At 34.9% G+C, this 25022-nt stretch overlaps 1 protein-coding gene across 1 annotated transcript in view; it reads right to left on the bottom strand.

Annotated features, from left to right (window-relative positions):
• The window catches only part of LOC148956632 (coiled-coil domain-containing protein 137), a 53962-nt gene that overhangs the window by 12511 nt on the left and 16429 nt on the right, over positions 1–25022 (bottom strand). Inside the window, exon 2 of the mRNA XM_089096010.1 lies at positions 11542–11809. Coding sequence (XP_088952136.1) covers positions 11542–11809 — 268 coding nt within the window. The remainder of the gene's footprint in view (positions 1–11541; positions 11810–25022) is intronic.

Below are 25022 nucleotides of genomic sequence, written 5' to 3'. Positions count from 1 at the left end.
GGGTAACTTCTGGTGCTATCTTTTATACCCCAACCTTGTAAATTGCTTTGTCTATAGCTAAATTTTTGCTCAATTGACGGTTGTTTTTTTTTGGGGGGGGGGGGGGGAAAAATGATCCAAAAAGAACATTGTATTTTCTATCAGGCGTTCAACAATTGAGCATTAAACATTAAGAAAATCTTACCTAAAAACATCAAAAAAAAAAAATCTGCAAACTTACAATTCAGCTGTAGAAATAATCTGTCGGCTGTCAATTTCAAAATCCAACAGAAGACTGAAGCTGTAAAGTAGTGAATGTGTTCTATAATTCTATTCAACTTCAAAAAAAAATTATTGACTACGAATTATGTAAGAAATAGCGACTGGGAAACTGCATTCGAAATGATTTAAACTCATTTCATAAAGATGATACTTTTTTTTGTCAACATATGAAGAACTGTGTATATTGCAATATTTGCAATAGCACATTACATCTGTCTGGTTTTTATGCAAAGTAACAAAAGAGACGAAAATTAATGAACAAGAGAGTAGTGAAGAATTATGGTATGCAAAGTAATGTTTGGCAGGGAAATTCACTGGTGATAAATTGCTAGGAGTGGCACCATGATTGCATGATTTTGGGGATTCGGGGAACCGAATTTTTTTTCAGGGTGACACATAGATTTTCAGGGAGACACATAGATTTTCAGGGAAACGTCCAAAAACCTGGGGATACTGCAAGCCCTGCTTGATTTCTAATCAGGAAAATGAAAACACAAAACCACACGAGAAGGAAAATCTCCAACTTTGTGGTTGACCATTAAGAATTGCCGCAAAAATAATACAAAGTCGACCGAACGCCACCGCCTCTGCCGACGGCGGCGTGCCTGCGGCGCGCCGGCGGCGTTACGACACTTCGGCGGCGTTCGACCGGGCCTCTCGTCGGCGGCGTTCGGTCGATCCGCCGGTGCGGCGCCGGGGTCTATACTAGACCTATGTGCATCCAGGTTGTTTAAAAAACATATCTGAAATACTTCAGGAACCGCTAAGATTATAATCTGAAATTTTCTCGGAAGTTTTGAAGGGGATATTGAGCTAATTCAAATGACACTATGTGCATCCACGTAGGCAAATAGGACTAGTTGCCATCTCAGGAACGGTCAAGGGTACAGAGATGAAACTTTCAGGGCATGTTAAGGAGGACGTTGAACTAAACCGACGGACACTTTGAGTATATCCATGTTATCAGAACGGTGTATCTGCAATATCTCAGGAACCTCGAAGGGTAAAAAGCTGAAACTTTCAAGGCATGTTGAACTAAATGACAAGACACTATGGGTATCCAGGCTATCAAACGGGCATATCCAAATATCTCAGGGCCGGCTAAGGCCATTAAGTTGAAATTTTCAGGTCTTACTGAGGACGATCTTGAACTAGATCAAATATGCTATGCACATCCAGGTTGTCAAAAGGGCGTTTCTACAAAATCTCACAAACAGTAAAGGGTACTAAGTTGAAACTTTATAGAAATGTTGGGGGGGGGGGGTCGTTGATCTAAATCAAAACACAGTAGGTGCATCCTGTTTATCAAAAAGGCGTGTTGCAATATCTCAGGAATGGCTAAGGCTTCTAGGGTGACATTTTCAGAGAATGTTGAGGGGGATATTGAGTTAACCATTCGACTTCGAGAGAAGCCAGATTGCCAAAATGGCATATCCACAGTATGTCAGGAAGAACCAAGGGTATTAAGTTGAATTCTTCAAGGAAAGTTGAGGGGGATAAAAAAAAAACTAAACCGAAAGACATTATGCACATCGAGGTTGTAGAGAGGGCGTATCTACAATATCTCAGGAATGGTTAAGGGTATAGATTAATTATTTAGGGACCTGGCTGAAACTTTGAGGAATATTGGATTGAGGGATCAAATAGATTTTAAATTTTACCTTGGAAGAACAAAAAGCAGCTTATCAAGGGCGATAAATTTAGAAAAAAAATTTGGTTGCAGTGACTCTTAGAGTGGAATATTTTTACTATGTTGACTTGTTTAAAATGTTAGGCCATGATGACACCCAAATTAAAAGTCTAGAAACAAGGACGTCTCAACTGGGAAAAAATCAGTGATTCATGGCGGTCTTTTTTTTTATACTGATTTTGAACAGTAAATCAGAAAACTTTAACATATGAGCAACAAAGACATTTGTTAAAAAAAAAAAAAAACAGCAGTGAAAAAAAATTAATATGATAAGATCTGATAATGAGATGGTCAGTCGATGTCCATCTACATTCAAGGCTGCAACAAAATGAGAGTCAAGATGGCCGCAGCCCGATGGAAGGCCAAGAATTAAGCAGATTTTCAATCTACTTATTGGAATGATATTCCCTCCTTCCCATAAACCCACAAATATTTGGTAAAGCGTTTATTAAACTTGTAGTACGATTCTGCACAAAATACAAATAGTAAACCAGAATCTTAATTCTTAAGCAGAAAAACCAAACTTTACAAATGTTAATTTTATCAACCAATAATAAAAATCAAGTCAATTAGAAGCAAACCAAAATTAATTAAAAAAAAAAAATTCCGAAAAAGAGGTTTTCCAAAGAGAAGTAAAGAACAACATTAAAGGAAAGACAAGTAAAGAACAACATTAAAGCAAAGACAAGTAAAAATAGTCAAATAATAATTCAAACTTAAAACCAAGGAAGGAATGAAGACGAAAACGAACATAAATTACAACGGATAATCAATTAAATACTAAAACAAACATAAATTATCATAAAAAGAAGTAGAAATAATGCCACGAGTCTTCTAAATGACGGAACAGCCTTTGTGCTTTACTGAAAACAAAACTTATTTTTAACGTTTTCTCTTTAATTACATTAATAAATCCAAAATTGGTGATACTTTCAGGAATGAAGCTTGAGACTTTCATATTCGAAATACAAATTGTTTTTGACACCGCGCAAATGATAATCTGGCCTTTAAAAGGCTTATAAAGTCAAACCTACTACGGTTTGCGGCAGTTTCTGTTCGTTTTAAATGTAGACTGATGATTTATTGTAATTTGTGTTTATTTAGGTATTAGGTCTCATTTGTTCATTGAAACTGTTCATATGAAGTTTGAATCTATTAAGTGACTCAATATGGGAATATGCTGTTGGCATTTCATTCAGACAATCAGGAAGTTCAAAGAAATCTTCTGCTTTATTGACCAAAGGGTCAATGAACCTTCTCACTAGATCAAACTTCCTAATAATACCCTGTTAAATGGCTAATCGGCCATTTAGCAGTGTACCAGGAGTAAAAGGTGATATATTTAAAATCCAAGATTCTTTCCTTCTAAAGATAATTCGGGCAGAAATCAAATGTCCCCTAATTGAGTGCAAATACCGCTTCCAAGAGTCTAAATTCTTAATCAGCAAAAAGAGAAATTGCAATTCTAGCTTCAGTCAAACAACGAAGCTAATCGTTCGAATTTTGCTAAGATAATTAGTAGCCAAAAATATGGTACGTACAATATTTCTAAGAAAGTTTAAATGGCAAAAACCGTGTGAACGCCTGAATCATCAGGAATATTTGAAAGAAATTATTGGACGAAAGTGGACCATCCTTGGTCCACTTGAGCCAATGGCAAGCAGTCCTTACAGCGCAGGACGAAAGAACTGCGTTTGGTAGTGGGGTAGATATGCTTTTGAATTTTAATCTTAAGTCAGATTCGAGAAGATCCATTGAGATAGATGTTTTAACTCTTTCATCTCGGTCACCATTATTGTCATTGAAGTGACCCGTTGCTGTGCAACTAAATGTGTAAGTTCAATAAGTCTATTGTCTTTTTATCAGTGTTTTTTTCATTTATATGTCTGCGTCTAGTCCAATAATAGGTAATTAGTTCGTAAGTCTCCAAGGTAAATGCTCCCAAAGGAATCTGATCTCCAGATATCCCGAGAAAAAGAGGCCACGCTTTTTCATCCCTACAAACACCAAATGTCGTTACCGCCACAGCTTAGAAAAGTTTCTAACCCCTGCTAGCCTATAAGAATTCGTATCTCTTAAGTCAGATCTAATTGTGCCATGGAAACAAAGCTCTGAGACGTCAAAATTTATAGTCTAATGATTCTTAATTACTCTTAACTCTTTACATAACAAATGGCGCGAGTCGGAAATTGGAGGAAAACTGCAAACTAATTAGGCTATTGAAACTTTGTAACTTAAATTTTATTGTTGGAAAGAGACAGACATATAAGACAAATCATTAGGCCTATAACCGCTAGGCTACGATAGGAAACCCCTTATATCTCATAGGAGATAATAGAGTCCCCCAAAATAGGTTAAGTAAAATAATAAATTTATTTTAAGTTGATATAAACGCAAAAAAAAAATATATTGAAATATTGTATATTGAAACAGAAATGGCTTTGTCAAAGGAGGAAGGTAAACGGACTTCGCTTTTAGCGGCGCTCGAATTAGCAAAACTTCGAGCAGCTTTGCTTGAGCTTCGGCTATTAGAAATAAATTTTTAACCCCTCAAAGAGTTGGGTAAAATATAAAAAATGGACAAAAGGCAAAATTAATAATTTTAAAATGAAAAAAAAAAAAAAAAAAATAGTATTCAGTTTTTAACAAGTAGAAGCAAGTGTATAATTAGTAGTCTTTTTGGTGTTAGTAATAAATGCAATATAGTAGTTCCGTATATTACTAAATAATAAAGTATTTGTACCGTGAATAGAAAGAATAAAACAAAAGATAATACGCAAAGAAAAACAAAATATTGCTGGACCGACGAAACGTAGGTAGAAACAGAAGAATTTTAGGCACAATAGTAGCAAATGGGGTCCTGACTCAGCCTTACTACAGGTAGAGGCTATAAAATAATTGTTCAATGATAAAAAAACTGCTACTGTTGGGGTTTCACCCCTTTTTCTTTTCCTTTCAGATAAATGACAGATTTTCGTTTCTTTAATTACAATTGTGACCCTTTTGGAAGAATACAAGTAAGGTATTTTCTACAAACTGTGTAGTATTTTCCGTAACCCTGGCAGGGTAGGAATAGAGCTAAAAGGCACCGTCATTATTATATTGACAGGGAGGGTTATTACCTCCAAGGAGAGAGTAGAGATTTTCTAGCCGTAAACCAAGGCGGGTACATTTGGCTTTAGAAAGTGGCCATTTGACCACTCGATCGCGTTACCATACCCTGGGACAGGGTATACTGTAAATAGGGTAGTACCAAACCCGATATTTGCAGAACCGTTGGGGTAAGAGCGGGAATCTCACTAACATTAGGGCCGACAAGGGGTTCTCCCCTTCGAGTAAGTGGCATAGCAATCTTTTTGCGTCATTCGAGTAAGTGGCATAGCAATCTTTTTGCGTCATTCGAGTAAGTGGCATAGCAATCTTTTTGCGTCATTTTTTGCCTTTAAAAATGGTGACCCCGCACATACACCCCAATAAATGGTGCCAGCGGTAGCTAGCACTACGAACATTGGCGGCAGCGGCATAAGCACACATCCTAGGAAGCTTAGCAAAAGTCGCCGAAGGAAGCAAAAAAAAAGAGTTGTTACCCAGCTGTGACTGGAACTCTGCATAAGGCGAGAAATTCGGCGAAAGAAACCGTTATTCACAAAAAAAAACGGAGGCATGGGGATAGGTCTTAAAAGGGTCTCCTTTACCTACACAGATGACCTTCATCTGAATAATGGTGATAGAAAAAAATTCAAATTCTGAATTAGCTCCGCAAAATGAGCGAACAAGAAAATTTGAATTTTAAACCATGGCTGCCTTAGAGCCATTTAGATGTAAAACAAGCCAGTGTTCATGCTTGTTTACAAAGAATGTAAGCCCACAGATGACCTACACAGATGACCTTCACGTGAATAATGGTGTTAGAAAAAATTCAAATTCTGAAGTAGCTCCGCAAAATGAGTGAACAAGAAAATTTGAATTTTGAACCATGGCTGTTTCAGAGCCATGTAGATGTAAAACAAGCCAGTGTTCATGCTTGTTTACAAAGAATAATTAAAAATACATGAATATATTTTTTTTGGGTCGAGTGTCATTTGTATTGCTGGGGTCGACTCCCCTCGCACACGTTAGGTCCCCTAGTGGATAAATATCCGAGTTATTTGCGCTTATTAATTTTATGGGTTATTTGTAATGATGGCAAATATCATACTTAACTTATTGCTTTTTTATAAACAGATACCATCCAACACAATTAAGAAAGGTCGTCAAAAGTCTGCCCATTGTTCTTAAAAACTGCTTATTTGAAAATGTCAATTTTCTTTTTATGTTGTTCTATTTATTTAAGAGCGAGAGAGGATGAGCATATGTAGGTTTTATTTTTGTAGCTAGACATAAGACATACCTTAGTACTTCAGTTTAATTTAATCTACGTTCAATATTTTGTTACAACAAGCATCCTTGATTGCTATACTTTGCGCACCTTAGACTAAATTAGTCTATGTTACTAAGGATTTGATTAAGTTTTAGATGTCTTATTTTTGTTAGTGTTATTTCTATGCCCTTTCAAAGGATAATAGAAAGGTTGGAACAGAAAATAACCAAAGGTAGGAAGCTCGTGGTCTACAGAGGACGACCAGTGGTGTTGGACTAACTTTCTTGATAAACCCGGGTAGAAACCAACGGTCACTGTTTGTTTTTTGTAGTTTATTTTTGTGTAAATGACAGTAAGACGGAGTCTTTTTAAATCTTTCAAGTTTAAGATATTAGTATTTTTATGACCATCAGGGACAGTCAAGGCAATACTTAAAGGTTGAATAGGAACTTTAGTGAGCTAGTTAAGTTTTCATTTTTTGGATCAGAATGCTTTGAAAGAGAAACAGAGAGTTTACTTTCTTATAGCTCCGAGGCAAAAAAAAAGAGAAAAGCTTTTTAATTTCACCATATTAAACCAATGACGTATGCTGTCCTACAGCTCTGTGTTAAACATTACTTTCAAAGAGAAACAAAGGCATTAATATCCTTAGCTCCTTGGCGAAAAATTTAATTTCATTAGTTTATATCTATGACGTATACAATAACAGAGAGATCACTGTTCTATAGTTCTGTGACAAAAATGTTCTTTAATTTCATTGGTTTATCTATGACATATCTTGTGCTCTAATTTTTGTGACATATTTTCGCAAGTCAGTCACGTTATATCTTACCTATACTGACTCAGGTCCCCTCGAATTTTTTATAAGAAAAAAAAATCGACCCATGCCCTAACCAAGATGGATATTATCCAAAACAAGAAATTATCAGTACAGAAGCGTCTAATTATATGAAATATTTTGTCTTAGTACAGATTATAATTATTTTATTTTATGATATAAAAATATCATATTTATATATTTAGTGCAAACAATAGCCATCTAAAAAGATGCTGATGCCAGTTTTTCATTACGTTTATATTCTTGGCCAAACATCAACTGGAATATACGTAGACAAACTTGGAAATCTTGAACCTAAATGTCATTTTCGAAAGATACAATCGAGACACCAATGTTTGCTTCCTCCTAAAGGAAAATCACGAGACTAGGGGCCTATTTACTTCAGCCGTAAAGGCCGAAGACCATTGAGACCATCCAAGCCTATACACAGGGACGACATCGCAAAACAAGTGGGTAGAGAGGTCATCATTCGTCCTTGTTACGTCTTATTCCCTCATTGTAGTGTCGTTTACGTAAAACCGTGTGGTTACGACGCCGCAACATGCGTTTCTTATGCAGCACGGATGTGCGTGAACAATGCAGGCATGGAATAAGTTGTAAAATTAGACCTCAAAAATTAACCATGTAGAATAAACTCTGTTTCAACGATTATTTTAAATCTAATTAACTAAGTGTTGAAAGAAGTTAAAATAAAGTGTATGTAGTTGTATGTATTAGAAAAGTATATTAAGAGACCATACTTAAAGTTGAAGAATTAATATTTTATAAGAAACATCTATGTATTGAACTTCCTAATGGGAATAATTATAACCCAATTAATACGTGAATTATTGTATGTGTATTTACTTCAAAGAACTTGTGATTCTGCCGCGTTGTTTTTATTACAGGAAAGTAAATGGACACATTGGTCATTGAGTTTTACAATGAGCTGCCCAGTACAGATACGACCCAGTAGCATCTATTTTCATCATATCTCAACCAACGAAGAGTACTCACCATAGACTCCAGGCAATTTTCATCCCAGCTTCGTCTACGAAAACAACAGTTACCTTCGATCGTTGTTTCTTCGACCATGAACCAGATTACGTATCAGGTAACACTATATTTGAACCTCAGTATTAAGTGCTTTAACCAGAATAATTTGACAGTATAGTGATGATATTTGAAGCTAAACGATATTTAACGATATTTGAAGTTAAATGACACTTAAAGACATTTGAAGATATTTGAAGTTGAAATAAAGACAATTTGAAGTTTAAATCTGAGAACCCCATCGATCAGAACAAGATAACCGATATTTAACGATATTTGAAGTTAAATGATACTTAAAGACATTTGAAGATACTTGAAACTGAAGTTAGAGACAATTTGAAGTTTAATTCTGAGAACACCATCGAGCAGTACAAGATAAATGATATTTAACGATATTTAAACTTAAACAATATTTGAAGATGTTTGAAGTTGACTTTAAAGACAACATATTAAAAGAGTCACTATAGTATGACGACAACCCATTTAAAAAGGCAAAAATAAACAATTTTACGCGAGAATACATTCTCTATGTGCCTCAAAAATCCTAAAAATGATATGCTGACAAGAAAAACACCAACACCTGTAGTGGGAAGAATCATTTCCCAGTTGACTATTAGAACGATATTTAACGGTCATTTCCCAGTTGACTATTAGGGAAACTTACCGTGTAAAGACAACTAGACTCGAACTGTTCCATGAAGAAACCATAACGTAAATGCATCAAAATTTTTGCCAAGACAAAAAGAGTGAAGGACAATAATTTACAACAGAAGGGTGTAGTACACTAAGGACACGAAAGGTGATGAATAGATGTGAAGCCACATGTGTTACTTCCTAATAACTTTGACAATTCAAAAATCTCAATAGTGAACGTGTTTTAATGTTATCAGTGAATATGATGAACCCAATATTGTATGTCATAAATCATTCATGTATGTACCACAAGTAGAATTAGGTGTAATATTATCATGTTATTCATTTAACGTAGTGTAGATAGTATGTAGTACGTCATATAGACAGCAAAATAAAAAAAAAAAATAATTTAAAAGTAGAATACCCCCAACTTTGTTTGAAATGTAAAAGTTATCAGTCCCATATATAAAAAAAAAATCCTTAGTATAGTAGCTAAAATAGAACCATAAGTTATTTTAGTCCGGTAGATAAAATTTAAATAGGGAGGTAGAATAAAATAAGAAAAACATTTGAAAAATTTTAAGCACTCCTAATAAGCAGTTACTTATGGCGGGGCGTCATTAATTGTTGGGAAGGGTGATGTGTACCAGGAGTAAAAGTTGATATATTTAAAATACAGGATTCTTTCCTTCTAAAGATAATTCGGGCAGAAATCAAATGTCCCCTAATTGAGTTCAAATACCGCTTCCAAGAGTCTAAATTCTTAATCAGCAAAAAGAGAAATTGCATTTCGAGCTTCAGTCAAACAACGACGCTAATCGTTCGAATTTCGCTAAGATAATTAGTAGCAAAAAATATGCTACGTACAATATTTCTAAGAAAGTTTAAATGGCAAAAACCGTGTGAACGCCTGAATCATCAGGAATATTTAAAAGAAATTATTGCACGAGAGATTTACATCCTTGGTCCACTTGAGCCAATGGCAAGCAGTCCTTACAGCGCAGGACGAAAGAACTGCGTTTGGTAGTGGGGTAGATGTGCTTTTTAAATTTGAATCGTAAGTCTGACTTGTGAAGATCCATTGAGATAGATGTTTTAACTCTTTCATCTCGGTCACCATTATTGTCATTGAAGTAACCCGTTGCTGTGCAACTAAGTATGTAAGTTCAATAAATCTATTGTCTTTTTATCTGTGTTTATTTCATTTATATGTCTGCGTCTAGTCTAATAATAGGTAATTAGTTCATAAGTCTCCAAGGTAAATGCTCCCAAAGGAATCTGATCTCCAGATAGCCCGAGGAGAAGAGGCCACGCTTTTTCATCCCTACAAACACCAAAAGTCGTTACCGCCACAGCTTAGAAAAAAGTTTCTAACCCCTGCTAGCCTATAAGAATTCGTTATACCTTTGTCTATTTTTGTGATGTCGAGTTCTTTCTCCTGCTTAAGTTTTGTGCCCACGTTTATGTCATACAATGAATTATCATTTGAAGTTTGCTACTATTGAAATTGTGCAAATGACTTATTATCTAAGCTGTAAGTTCTTATGGGGCATCAACCTGATCAGTAGAGGCCATAGTATCTTTTAGGTATTGTTCAAAAATATGGTGCAGATGAATGAAAACAGAAATTTCTTGACAAGCTATACATCAATAAAATATTTCACAGGATGAAATACGGAACAGAAGGTTTAAGAATCTTGGAAATTTGTTAGATGATAGCTTATCGAATATCGACGCTAAACGAGTTTCTGATCAACCAAGATAATGATTGAAAAACTTTACAGACAAATTTCCATAGTATTTTTCTTTTGTTAAAAACACACAAATTTGACAAACTTAAAAGACTTTCTTAAAAACTACAAAAATAAGGGTGGGATTCATAAGTCCCTAAGAATATCCTAACTTTCATCAATAGTAATTTCCTTCTTGGGGGTATTTTTCCTCTTTTTGGAAAAATAGTTAAATTTTAGGCAAAAAAAACAGATAAAATTAGGCGAACATTTACTGTGGAAAAACAAGTATTAAGACAAAATTTCTCTGCGCGTTTCACGAGCACCAGATCTAACACCCGCATTTAAGAGTTTTGTAAAATCTCAAACGGTAACTTGTTGAATTTCTCATCCAAACGAATTTTATATCAGCAAATTCACAATTAATTCTGGGGAATTTACAAGGCCACCAAATTTAGCAAACGTTCCAACACTTTTATTTGCATTGACTTAGCATGTTTACAATAACTTCAACCCTTTTGTACAATTTCTGGATGCTCTAGTTTTTTTTTCTATTTGCTAGATGTTGTATTGATACAGCACCATTATCAATTGTCAGGAGAAACTAAATAACTAGATATGGTGGCCTTACAGTCTATTAATTAGTTGTTAGGAGATTCTTCACTATAGAATTTCCTTTTTCCTTCCCATGAGACACAATTTCAATACCTATTCCATTTCATCATTTTCAATCGAGTGGTACAAGTAAAACACAAAACTTTGTCTCTTAAGAAAGATCTTAAAAGAATTTGCTGGTATATCAAGGCTTATATCGTTTTTCTCAACATTTGATTGAAATTTACAAGGAATTTTAACTGTTTTACATTGTAGAAAAAGATAAGTATTAAAAATAGAACCAAACCATTATTATTGCTACCACTATTAATCTGCTTAAGCTATATGAAGTTTGTATTCTAAAAGAAATGTATAAAGAAGTCACATAGTAGTTCAAAATTACCTTGGAAATTTGATCACAACGGCGAAGAAATTTAGCATCACTTTCTCCTTCTTTTTGTTGAAACAAAGGGATGGGTTTTAAAGGTCTTGTCATTCCAGGGTGTGTTTCTTGTGCTTCAACCAAATCTAAAGAACTAATTACATTTCTTTGTTTTCGCTGTGGTAAAGCATTTTGAGCACTAACAGCTGATTTCATGAACTCCCTGAACTTCCTAGAAGTTTGCTGTTCATCAGGATTTTTTGGTGCAAAGTCTCTTATCTTCTTTAAGCTAAATACAAAACAAACTTAATATTACTGTGAAAAGAAGCACAAAATTTGCACAAGTTAGAAACCTGCTATGCGTATTACCCAAGGAAATAAGACAACTTATCAGAGGCAACGCTAGCGTTGCCTATAGTAAAGGCCATACGGCTCCAATGTTTTATTATTATTTATTATTTATTTTTTTTTCCCAGAGGCACTTCATATGGAAGGGGTCATTATAGAAGCTACAAAGGGGGCTCATTCGATTGGGAACCGAGAGTTCTAGTGCCCTTTTTAACAGTCGAAAGTTATTGGAAGGCAACTAGCCCCCACCCACGCCCATCATTCCCCCAAATACATCCACTCAAAATTTGGAGATAGCAATTTTGTTCAGCGTAGTTAATTTTCAGATATAAAATATATTTTTGTGGAGGACACTCCCCCACAACCGTCAGGGCAAAGGTTTTAAGTTATACCCTGGGGGCATATAAGGTTTTTATAGAAGGCGTTGTCGTAGAAACTTCAAAACAGGCTCATTCAATTGGAAATTAAAGGGCTCGTGCCCTTTTTAATAGTCGAAAATGATTGGAGGGCACCTAGCCCCCCCCCCTCACGCCCATCATTCCCCCAAACACATCCAATCAAAATTTTCAGAAAGCCATTTTGTTTAGCGTAGTTGATTTCCAGACTAAAAATATATTTTTGAGGAGGACACTCCCCCACAACCCTCAGGGCAAGGGTTTTAAGTTATGCCCTGGGGGCATATAAGGTTTTTTATAGAAGGCGTTGTCGTAGAAACTTCAAAACAGGCTCATTCGATTGGAAATTCAAGAGCTATTGCCATTTTTAATAGTTAAAATTGATTTGATGTCAACCAGCCCCCCCCCCCCCACGCCCATCATTTATCCAACCATATGGAATCAGAATTGAGAGATAAGCATTTTTTTCAGAAGTGTTTGATTTCCTGATAGTAAATATATTTTTGAGGAGGACACTCCCCCCCAACCCTCAGGGCAAGGGTTTTAAGTTATAACCTGGGGGCAGATAAGGTTTTTATAGAAGGCGTTGTCGTAGAAACTTCAAAACAGGCTCATTCGATTGGAAATTAAAGAGATAGTGTCTTTTTTAATAGTCAAAAGTGATTGGAGTGTAATTAGCCCCCCTCCCCCTATACCCATCATTTCCCCAAACACATCCAATCAAAATTTTCAGATAGCCATTTTGTTCAGCATAGTTGATTTCCAAATAGAAAATATATTTTTGAGGAGGACACTCCCCCACAACCCTCAGGGTAAGGGTTTTATGTTAGGCCCTGGGGGCATATAAGTTTTTTATAGATGGCGTTGTCGTAGAAACTTCAAAACAGGCTCATTCGATTGGAAATTAAAGAGCTAGTGCCCTTTTTAATAGTCGAAAGTGATTGGAGTGTAACTCGGGCCCCCCCCCCCCACGCCCATTATTCCCCCAAACACATCCAATCGAAATTTTGAGATAGCTATTTTATTCAGCGTAGTTGATTTCCAGATAGAAAATATGTTTTTGAGCAGGATACTCCCCCACAACCTTCAGGGCAAGGGTTTTAAGATATGACCTGGGACATATAACGTTTTTATAGAAGGCGTTGTCGTAGAAACTTCAAAAAAGTCTCATTCGATTGGAAATTCAAAGGGCTAGTGCCCTTTTTAATAGTCGAAAGTGATTGGAGGGCAACTAGCCCCCCCCCCCACGCCTATGATTCCCCCAATCACATCCAATCAAAATTTTGAGATAGCCATTTCGCTCAACATAGTTGATTTCAAGATATAAAATATATCTTTGAGGAGGACAATCCCCCACAACCCTCAGGGCAAGGGTTTTAATTTATGCACTGGGGACATATGAGGCTATTATAGAAGGCGGTGTCGTAGAAAATTCAAAAAAGCCTCATTCGATTAGAAATTCAAAGGTCTAGTGCCCTTTTTAATAGTCGAAAGTGATTTGAGGGCAACTAACCCCCCTCTCACGCCCACCTTTCTCGCAAACACATCCAATCAAAATTTTGAGACAGCCATTTTATTAAACGTAGTTTTAAGTTCTGGAAATTAGGTCTTTGAGGATGACAACTCCCCCACAGCTCTCGGGGAATGAGCTGTAATTTAAAGATTCTCTGAGTCCTTTCAATTATTTTTTTTTGAAAATTAGCTTTCATGAACATTGACGGAGTCGAATCTGAGTTAACATTTAAAGTTTTTTTCCCCTTTTTAAGAAGCAAAAGAAATTCGCGGGTGGCTCGCCCCCCCCCCCTCGTCCACACCCGAAATGTAGTCGGTTAAAAGTTTGTGGTAGATATTTTGTTAAAGTAGTTCAAAGTTCTGATAACAAAAAACTCCGGTGTCGACACAGCCCACCAGGGCCCGGGGAAGGGCGTTGTAAGTTATGCCCTGGGGCATAACTTATTAAAGGTTTTTTTTTTACTTATGGGAAGGGGTTTTGTATGGGAAGAACACATAGGAAATCTATTATAATTATCCAATTATAAGGTTAAAATACATACTCTGAGATAGATGTAAAATTGCTTTGGCACACAAAATCCTATTTAAGGTAAATTCCAAACAGTCGTGATCCCTTTGTGTCAGCAAGTGAAATGGTCTAAACCCCCTTATTGGAGCTATTTTTTCAATCCATTCATTGTTTTCAATCGCTTTCCACAAGTTATACAAGCTGTCTATTGTTCATATGTAAGGTTTTTTTTATCAAAGAGGTAATCGTATAGACTTTGAAAAAAGCCTCATTCGATTTAAATTGAAAGTTCTAGATCCGTTTTTTATAGTCAAGAATAATCGGACAGTAAGCACCCCCCCCATGCCCTAAAAACTTGAAACTTTTTGCGATCAAAAACGAACAAAAATTAATTAAAAAAAAACTGTCCGAAAAATAAGTGTTTCAAAGAAAAGTAAAGGCCATTTTAAACTTAAGCTCAGAAGATACAAATACCTGTTAAAATTCAAACTCAAAACGACCAGAATTACTATTAAAGAATACATGAAACCCAAAACGAACAGAAATTAAACAAACAATCATATCAAAAAACATACAACAAGTAATAATATAAATGAATAAATAGATCTTAAAGCGAGTAATGTTTAGATTGAATATGAAAATCAAGCTTAAAACGAAAACAAATATTTTGCTATTAAAGTAAAAATGAAACTTAAAACGAACAGAAATTAAAAAACAATCAATGCGAACAAACATACAATATATATTAATGTAAATGAATAAATAAATCTTAAAACAAGTGAAACTTAAATTGAATATGCAAATCAAGTTTGAATCGAATAAAATAACTACAAACAAGAGTTTGGGTATCGCCTCACTGCAGAAGCCTAAAACCTACTGCGGATTGAATACTACTCCTAAATTGACCATGCGGATTGAAAAATACCAATGGCACTTGCTTGCGAGTAATGGAACACTTCGAAACTTGACATTTTATTATATTTTGGTGTTTCATGCAAGAAAATGCCTGTTCCACAAAGTTTGAGGTGTAGTTTTTCGCTCAAATAGAAACGCCTCGAAGCCATAGAACGTTTTCATAAAAAACAATCACGATTAGTTAGAAAAAATGGCAGAGTTAAAAAATGGCAAAACTATATGAGTCTTGAAGAGTCTTGGAAAGTATAAACAAAATCAAATTAAATATTAGATATATAATGATATCAATTGTTGAAAGATTAATCAGTTCAAGTTTTTTTTTTCATTTTAATTTTTATTTTTATTTTCAATGATGTAAGAACTGGAAAATAATAAATTTGTAATATAAGAGTAATTAGTTTTCAGTGAAGCGTCAATGACACAGAAGGCTTTAAGTTTTTACACTTAAAGAAGTGGGCAGTATCCAAATTTTGCTTGTAGTGAAACTATATTTATCTTGACCAAACTTTAAAAGAAATAATAAATTAAACTGAATATTTGATGCATAATGATATTAATTGCTAAACGCTCATCAGTTCAAAATTTTACTGTAATTTTAATATAAAGATAATTTCTTAAACCACATTGGCCTGACATCACAATAAACAAAGAAAAACGAGCAAAAATGGGGTTTTTATAGGCCAAATGAAAATACTGAAAAAAACAAAGCGAATATTTCGAGAGGACAAACGCCTCTCTTCTTCAGTGCGAAACGAAACGATGTATCCAAGGAAAGTGCCGAAGAGAAAAAAAAACAAAAACAAAACAACAAAAAATAAACGCGGAAAGTCAATGTGAAAAGAACCAAAAAAGTTTTTGGGTAAAAGTTTTTTAAAAGAGTTTGGGTATCGCCTCACTGCAGAAGCCTAAAACCTACTGCGTCATTGGCGCTTTACTGAAAACGAATTATATTACAAATGTTTTCTTTTGAAATTAATATTGAAAATAAATATTAAAATTACATAAAGAAAGAAAGAAAAACGAGCAAAAATGGCGTTTTATAGGCCAAATGAAAATACTGAAAAAAAACAAAGCGAATATTTCAAGAGGACAAACGCCTCTCTTCTTCAGTGCGAAACGAAACGATGTATCCAAGGATACTGCCGAAGAGAAAAAAAACAACCAAAAAAAAAAAAAAACGCGGAAAGTCAACGTTAAAATAACCAAAAAAACAAAGAAAAAACCAAAAACTAAAAAGATGAATAAAATTCAATAAAAAACCAAAAATTAAAAGAATTAAAACCAAATACCTAACAACCATAAAAGTGAGTTCTTAGCCAATATCCGCGATTTGCAAAAAATCCAAAAAAAAATATGAACCGCCATCGACGGATACTAGCAAACAACTGACAAAGAGAAAGAAACAATTCATTCACGCAAAAATCAAAGCGAACCAGCGATTAAATAAGTTGGAGAACCATGCCATTTGATTTCGGATTTTAGTTAATGCATTTCTTGCAGACAGCCTTTGAGACCTAAGGGGTTGTTCACGTGTTTGATTAGATGACTGGGAAAGTGGTTCAAGGTTTATTTCAGGGATTACTAAAGTATCGGCTTCTCTTTTAAGAAAACCGAAATATGACTCGTTTATTCGTAAATCACCCGAATCTCTGTTTAAAGCTAGACCTAAATGTTGGTATTTATAAATTTAAACAGCTTCTCTGTAGTGCTGGACAATACCTTTGTCATGCGAAATAAGACTAGCTTGATTAAACAAAATAGTATGGTGCGGTTTTTCAAAAATGTGCTCTGCAAGGGCAGAGTCAAAATTTTCTGTTTTTTTCCGCTTTTTAAGTGTATTATTAATTGAACTAGAGTGCTGAGTTAATCTATCCGTGAGTCGCTGATCAGTTCTTCCGATATACCAAAGACCACACGAACAAGGAATTCTGTAGACGCCGGAGTTTTCACCTATCGGGATAGGGTCTTTACCTTGATAAATTTGGGACCTCAAAAATCCTATATTAAAAATTCCGCTGAATTTGTTTCCAAGGTAAAGCAAGTTTCGGTTAAACCAAATACAAGAATTGGCAGTTTTGATGCAGATTCAATGTATACCAATTGTGATCCTCAAAAAGCCGAACTGATTTTGGAGCAAAAACTTAATTCTAACCCATCTATATCAGAAAAATCTACTCTTTCGAATCAGACACTTCTTTCGCTTACAGCCCTTTGTAACAGAACTTCTTTTTACTTCCATTATAGAGGCATTTTTATAGACAGAAATATGGGCTCTCCATGGGTGCCCCCCTTTCTCCAATACAGGCTGATATCTTCATGGAAAACCTTGAAGAAAGGGCAATTTTGCAAAGTTCTTGTAAACCTGAATTTTGGGTTCGTTTTAAAGATGATATTTTTTATTTATGGGAGCATGGTGACGAGTCTCTGGGTTCTTTTCTTCACTTACTCAACTCCTTGGATCCAAAACTCAAATTTAATCAGGAGTCAGATATAGCGAGGCGTTTTCCTTTCTTAAATGTTCTGGTGCACCGATATGATTCATCTGTCGTGTTTAGTGTCCATATAAAACCCACAAAAAGTGACCGTTACTATAGTTATTCCTCTAGTGATTATCCTGTTGTGAAAAGAAGTTGTATCACTTCTCTAGTTGATAAAGTTTTGCAAGTTTGTTCAACACGCTTCTAGGATTCAGAGATCAGCCACTATAAAAATATTTTATTTTGGAATGGTTATCGAATTAGTTTAATAAATTCTGTGATTGAAAAAAGCATTAAAAGATTATTAGATAATTCAACAGAGAACACAAATCAAAGGGAAAATTCAGTTAATCTTGGTCTCCCATACGTTAAAGGGGTTTCAGACCACATTTCAAAAAATCTAAGAAAAAATAAAATTTACACTTAATATAGACCCAGAAAAACTATCAGGTCCCAAATTTATCAAGGTAAAGACCCTATCCCAATAAGTGAAAACTCCGGTGTCTACAGAATTTCTTGTTCATGTGGTCTTTGGTATATCAGAAGAACTGATCAGCGACTAACGGATAGATTAACTCAGCACTCTATTCCATTTACTGAGGACCATAAAAGATAGACAACAAAAGAACCGGGTTAACGTGCCCGGGCAGAGCACATTTTTAAAAAAACAGGAACTCCTCATTGTCGCCCTAGAGCAAGCCTTATTTCGCATGACATAGGTGAAGTAAAGCATTAACGAAAAGCTGTAGACAGCTATTTATACCTATAGTAAGTTCTAACTTTAATCAAAGATTCGGGTGATTTAAGAATAAACGAGTTATATTTTGGTTTTCTTAAAAGAGAAGCCGATACTTTAGTAATCCCTGAAATAAACCTTGAACCACTTTCCCAGTCATCTAATCAAACACGTGAACAACCCCTTAGGTCTCAAAGGGTGTCTGCAAGAAATGCATTAACTAAAATCCGAAATCAAATGACATAGTTCCCCAACTTATTTAATTTCTGGTTCGCTTTGATTTTTTAGTGAATGAAATGTTTCTTTTTCTTTGTCAGTTGTTCGCTAGTATCCGTCGATGGCAGTTCATATTTTTTTTTGGATTTTGTGCAAATCGCGGATATTGGCGAATAACTCGCTTTTATGATTGTTAGGTATTTGGTTTTAATTCTTTTAATTTTTGGCTTTTTCTTGAATTTTATTCATCTTTTAAGTTTTTGGTTTTTTCTTTGGTTTTTTGGTTCTTTTCACATTGACTTTCCGCGTTTGTTTTTTTTTGGTTGTTTTTTTTTCTCTTCGGCAGTTTCCTTGGATACATCGTTTCGTTTCGCGCTAAAGAAGAGAGGCGTTTGTCCTCTCGAAATATTCGCTTTGTTTTTTTTCAGTATTTTCATTTGGCCTATAAAAACCCCATTTTTGCTCGTTTTTTTTTATTTCTTTATGTAATTTTAATATTTATTTTCAATATTAATTTCAAAAGAAAACATTTGTAATATAAATCGTTTTCAGTAAAGCGCCAATGACGCAGTAGGTTTTAGGCTTCAGCAGTGAGGCGATACCAAAACTCTTGTTTGTAGTTACTTTTATTCGATTCAAACTTGATTTGCATATTCAATTTAAGTTTCACTCGTTTTAAGATTTATTTATTCATTTACATTAATATATATTGTATGTTTGTTCGTATTGATTGTTATTTAATTTCTGTTCGTTTTAAGTTTCATTTATACTTTAATAGCAAAATATTTGTTTTCGTTTTAAGCTTGATTTTCATATTCAATCTAAACATTACTCGCTTTAAGATCTATTTATTCATTTATATTATTACTTGTTGTATGTTTTTTGCTATGATTGTTTATTTAATTTCTGTTCGTTTTGGGTTTCATTTATTTTTTAATAGTAATTTCTGGTCGTTTTGAGTTTGAATTTTAACAGGTATTTGTATCTCCTGAGCTTAAGTTTAAAATGGCCTTTACTTTTCTTTGAAAAACTTATTTTTCGGACAGTTTTTTTTAATTAATTAAAATAAAAGGAAAACAATAGTCTCTGAAGAAACAGGTCTTGGAGTTATTGTTGATCGTCAACTAAAGTTCAGCACCCATGCAAAATCTGTATCATCGTCTGCCCTCCAATCTCTCGGAATGATTAAAAGAACTATCTCTAGCAGACGTCCAAGTGTGTTTATGAAGCTCTACAAGGCACTAGTTCGCCCGCGCCTAGAGTTTGGAATGTCTCTGGCGTCACCCTATTTCAAGATGGATAAACAAATTCTGGAAAGAGTTCAACAAAGAGCAATCAAAATGGTCGAAGGCCTCAAACCAATGCCATACAAAGAGCGTTTACGTCCACTTGAAGCTTCCTACTCTTGCATACCGGAGGAAACGTGGTGACATGATAATGACCCACAAAATTATTTCCAAAAATAATCTACCTCGTCTTCTTAACCCCCCCCCCCCTAGAACGTTCTGTGACTAGAGGTCATTCTAAAAAGATCCTCAAGAAACGCTCCTTAGTCTGAGAAAGAAGCCATTTTTCAGCCAATGAGTAACAAACTTGTGGAATCTACTCTCCGAAGATACATTTGGCAGCTGATTCAACAGGTGCATTCAAGAAAAATCTAGACAAAAAATGGCTACATCAAGAGTTCCTGTACAACTGGGAAGCTGCTGAGTCCTCAACCCAAATTTAGCAAACAACCCATAGAAGTCATAGCAGGGCATTACAAGGATGAAAATCCTTAATTTCACTCCAAGCTGCAATTTAAGGTAAGGTAATAAAAATAGGTAAACCAAAGCAAATGAAAAAAAAAATTGAAAATATAGACTATGTGTATATTGTAAAATTTATAACTGAAAAAAAAAACACATTTTTATTTTTAAACTACTACTACTACTAACAACCTACTACATCACCAAGCCGCCGAGGCCACTACAGCTACACACGCTCATTCTCCATCCCAAACCTCCTTCTTTAGACCCTCCCAGCAAGTTCCCATTCCCCTTAAATCTTTCTTTATGACATCCTCCAACCCCAACCACGGAAAACCTGCATTCCATTTAACCCTAGACGGTTGGACGAAGAGGACTATCTTTGGAAAGCTGTCATCCTTCATCGGCAGAACGTGCCCTAGCCATCTCTGCCTTTCTTTCATTATAGCCCTAGAAAGCAGGACTGAACCACACTTTTCGTACAGCCTGCTGTTTGAAATACAGTTAGCCAGCTGGGTACCCAGAACAATCCATAGGCAATTTCTCTGGAAAACACCTAGCAAATCTTCATCCGTTTTTTGGAGCGCCTATGCTTCAGATCCATATTTGACCACTATCACCACTGTAGCTTCAAGTATTCTAATCTTGGTTTGCAGGTAGTCTTCTTAACATTAAGTTTCAAACCTATTCTAGTACACTGAACATGAAAAACCTCCATAAGTTCATTCATTTTGCTCACAGTTTCATCTAGACTGCTTAAATCATCAGCATAATCTAAGTGCAGGACAGTTTTTCCTTCCCATTTGATCCCGATTTCTCCCATTGCCTTTCCTGTGCACCTTATTAAACCTTAATGCGCTACAGTAAAAGCTTTGTGCCAAGCTTTGTGAAATATTACAATGATCTCTAGTGTTTTTATTCTTTAGTTTATTTTATCCTGACGAAGTTTTATCAGACAATTTTTTTCTCAATCTCAAGTGTTATCCTTTAGTTTATTTACCCTGACGAAATTTTATCAGACAACCTTATTTTGCTATTTATGACTAAGAGACATCATATTTGGGCTTTGCCCATGAGAGCTATGTCTTGTTTTTGAATTAAATGAAATGAAAATTAATTAATTTGCTACCTACGGAGACAAGGCTAATGCCTTGACAATTACCACAATTACTCTCATTCCCTTTCTTATTAAGCGGTTTAATTAGAGTTTTTCTGAAATTGCTAGGTACTTTTCCTTTTCAAAAATTATATTCGTAATCTTCAGTAATTATTTCTAACCTCAGAGCCACAATATTTAAGAAACTCATTTACCACACGATCAGCACCCTGGGCCTTCACTAAATTTTCCTCACAAGACAAATCTTCCTTACCATCCAAGGTATCACAAACTTTATCATTTTACTCTGTATCTTTTCCTGCAACTCTATTCTGGTCTAGCACATTCTCAGAAATATTCTGCCTATTTCTCTTTAACTCTTTCCTTATCAATAATTACAGCCCTGTTAACATCTTTAACTGGGAGAAGTCGAGAATAACTCCTCCCTCTCAATTTATTAACATACCAGTACAATATTTTACTATTATACTGTCTAGCTGCATCTTCTAGATCCTGGGACATTTTTATCCATGGTCTCCACTTCACATCACATTAATTCATATTTTAATGCTTTCTCCACTTTCTTTATTCCTTTTGTTTTCATACAATCTACCACTCAGATAATTCTTGTACAAGCCCCTTCTGCTCTCTATTAAAAATAAAGCCTTATCATTAATATTCCTAGCTGCGTTCCAAGCAACCACCTTCTTTTCTTCCCTAAGGCACCATCAGCAGCTTCACAAATTGTTTTCCTAGGATTGCTCCATCCATCTTCTATGCTGTCAAATTTTAAACTCTCCAATTTAGTATTTAACTGTTCCTGGAAAGCTTCTCTCAGATTGCCATCTTCGAGTCTACCAACATCATAATCTTTAAAACATCATTTAAGTCACAAAAAAAAAAGAAATAATGAAGGTAAAATTGAAAAACAAGCAACTCTAGACATCTGGACCTCACACAGACTCAATAAAGATAACAAGGATTGGTAGATGACCAAATGAATACCAAAATGACAATAAATAACAAAGTCAAACTTGGAACAAACTGAAACTAGCCTACTGCAAACAAAGTGGACTACTACCCCCTAAACTTTCTAAAAGCCCAATTGTCATTCACACTTTATTAAAAACAAAATATACTTCAAGGCATACTTTTTGAACTTTCAAGGTTTCTGAGAAAATTGTTACCTTAAAATTTTGATTTGACCCTAGGTGGGTAGTAAAAAAGAGAAGGTAGGGGATCTGGTTGCCATCTAATCACTTGAGCACTAGAGCCTCTAACTTCAGATCAATTGAGCCTCCTCCAAAGTTTCTACGAGTCAACTATTCTATGCCAAGTGACTAAGGAAAAAAAGTTCTTTGGTCATTTTCCAGCCTTTTGATAAGGACCTTTTTTTTTATATATAGATATAATTTTTGACTTATTTTTGAATGCCCTTTAGTTATTTTTTTTTTTTTTGTAAATTAGGTTCGTCTTGGGTCAAGCGCCTAAGCTGGGAAATTCCAGAATGATCAGGAACAAAAAGTTTTTTACCCCTTTCCCCCAATAATAAAACAGAGTTAGAGTTTTTTTGGTCCAGAAAATAATCCCTGAAAACCCAAGATCAAACATGCCCCTCTTCGTGCCCCCCCCCCCCATAAAAAATACACCTAAGCAATCACAATTTTAATAATTTTCAACCCTTGTCCCAAGGCCTGTGGGGGCCATGTCTGCCTCAGAAGCACGTTAATGGTTTTTTTTGAGATTTTTGAAAAAAATACGTATGTCAAAATTTGCATCAGAGGTCTTGGGGGTTTACAGAGGGCCAGGTAGCAAAAGATGGAAGGGAAGCTGCTGGTTGCCCTTTGACCACTTTTCAACTCCTAGAGGACACTAGAACTTTCATTTTTCAACTAAATCATATTGATCCTAAGTTTCTACAACTACCCTTACACATAAACTGGCAAAAAAAAAAAAAAAAAAAAAAAAAAAAAAAAAAAAAAAGAACAATATACTATTATTATTATTTTTATTTTATTTATTGCCCATCATAAAAAGAAACAATAAACGGAGTAATCACTACAGATAAAACAAAAAAGAAAGGACACAAATACACAATTGAAGATTCAAATACATGGCAAAAAAATTCACACAACTGTTTGACTCTCAAAAGATACATGAATCTTTACTTAGGCAGTGCTTCCTCTGATCTTGTTAAACCCAAATGATGAGACTATTCTTCTCAAGAAAAGTTAAGACTTGGTACAAATTGAGGGTAGCCACAGAAGGACTGAATGGGCTCTACAGAACAAATTAACTGTTGACTGGTATTACTTCAAGATATGATTAAATTTTAAATGAGAATCACATTCCACCTTTGGCAATTGAGAAATAAGTGCATATTAAAAAAAGCTATCATTTAAGGGTGAAATGGGCTATACTTAGTCAGTGGATGTCTACTTGTGTTAAACTGAAATTCTATTCAACTAAAAATGATGAGCTCATTCCATCTTGCACGTTCCAACAGTGAAAAGCTGGTGCTCATTAAAGGATGTAGCCAGAAACATATTGTCTGGGTTCTACAATGTCAACGAATATTTACTTGATCAAACAGTTTGTGGTAACAAACTGAAAGTAAGGAGCAACATGGTTCAATAGTAATCAAAAATCTAAAACACGGTATTTTGATACCAATAGACACATCAAAAGAATTGAGTTTTTATGCTGATTTCAAATATATAAGTTTCAACAAGTTTAGTTTTACACATCAAAAGTTATGAGCCTGAGAATATTCCCCTTATTTTCGAAAAAGGGCGAACATCCCCTAAAGTCATAAAATCTTAACGAAAATCCCACCATCAGATTCAGTGTATCAGAGAACCCCACTGCAAGAAGAAAGATGATGGATGGTTGTTCATTTGTTTGTTTTTTTTCCAGGGGTGATTGTATCAACCCAGTAGTCTTACAATATCATGAGAGGGCTCATTCGAAGAGAAATTAAAAGTTCTAGTGACCCAAAAATGGTGGGCAACTAGGTCCCCTCCCACGCTCCTTTTTTCCAAAGTCACTGGATCAAAATTTTGAGACAGCCATTTTGTTCAGCATAATTGAAAAATCTAATAACTATGTCTTTGAGGATGACTTAATCCCCCACAATCCCCTGGAGAAGGGCTGCAAGTTATGAACTTTGCCCATTGTTTACATATTAATTAAAAAAGAACTTTCAAAAAAGAAGTTTTTCAAATAATAGTAAAGGCTATTTTAAATATACGATCAGCAGATACTAATACCTGATAGAATTCAAACTCAAAATGACCAGAAATATCTATTAAAGAATAAATGAAATCCAAAACGAACAGAAAATAAATAAACAATCATAGCTAAATACATACAACAAGTAATAATATAAATGAATAAATAGGCTAAATCTTAAAGCGAGTAATGCTTAAATTGAATATGCTAATCAAGCTTAAAAAAAAAATATATTTTGCTATTGAAACATAAATGAAACTCAAAACAAACAGAAATTAAATAAAGAATCAATGCAAACAAACATACAATAGATACTAATG

Source organism: Artemia sp. Qi Xiang Cuo, chromosome 1 (genome assembly GCF_049724085.1).
Source record: "Artemia sp. Qi Xiang Cuo chromosome 1, ASM4972408v1, whole genome shotgun sequence".
Taxonomy (NCBI): Eukaryota; Metazoa; Arthropoda; class Branchiopoda; order Anostraca; family Artemiidae; genus Artemia; species Artemia sp. Qi Xiang Cuo.
The sequence above is the reverse complement of the archived record's forward strand: the minus strand, read 5'-3'. Positions and strand labels throughout refer to the sequence as shown.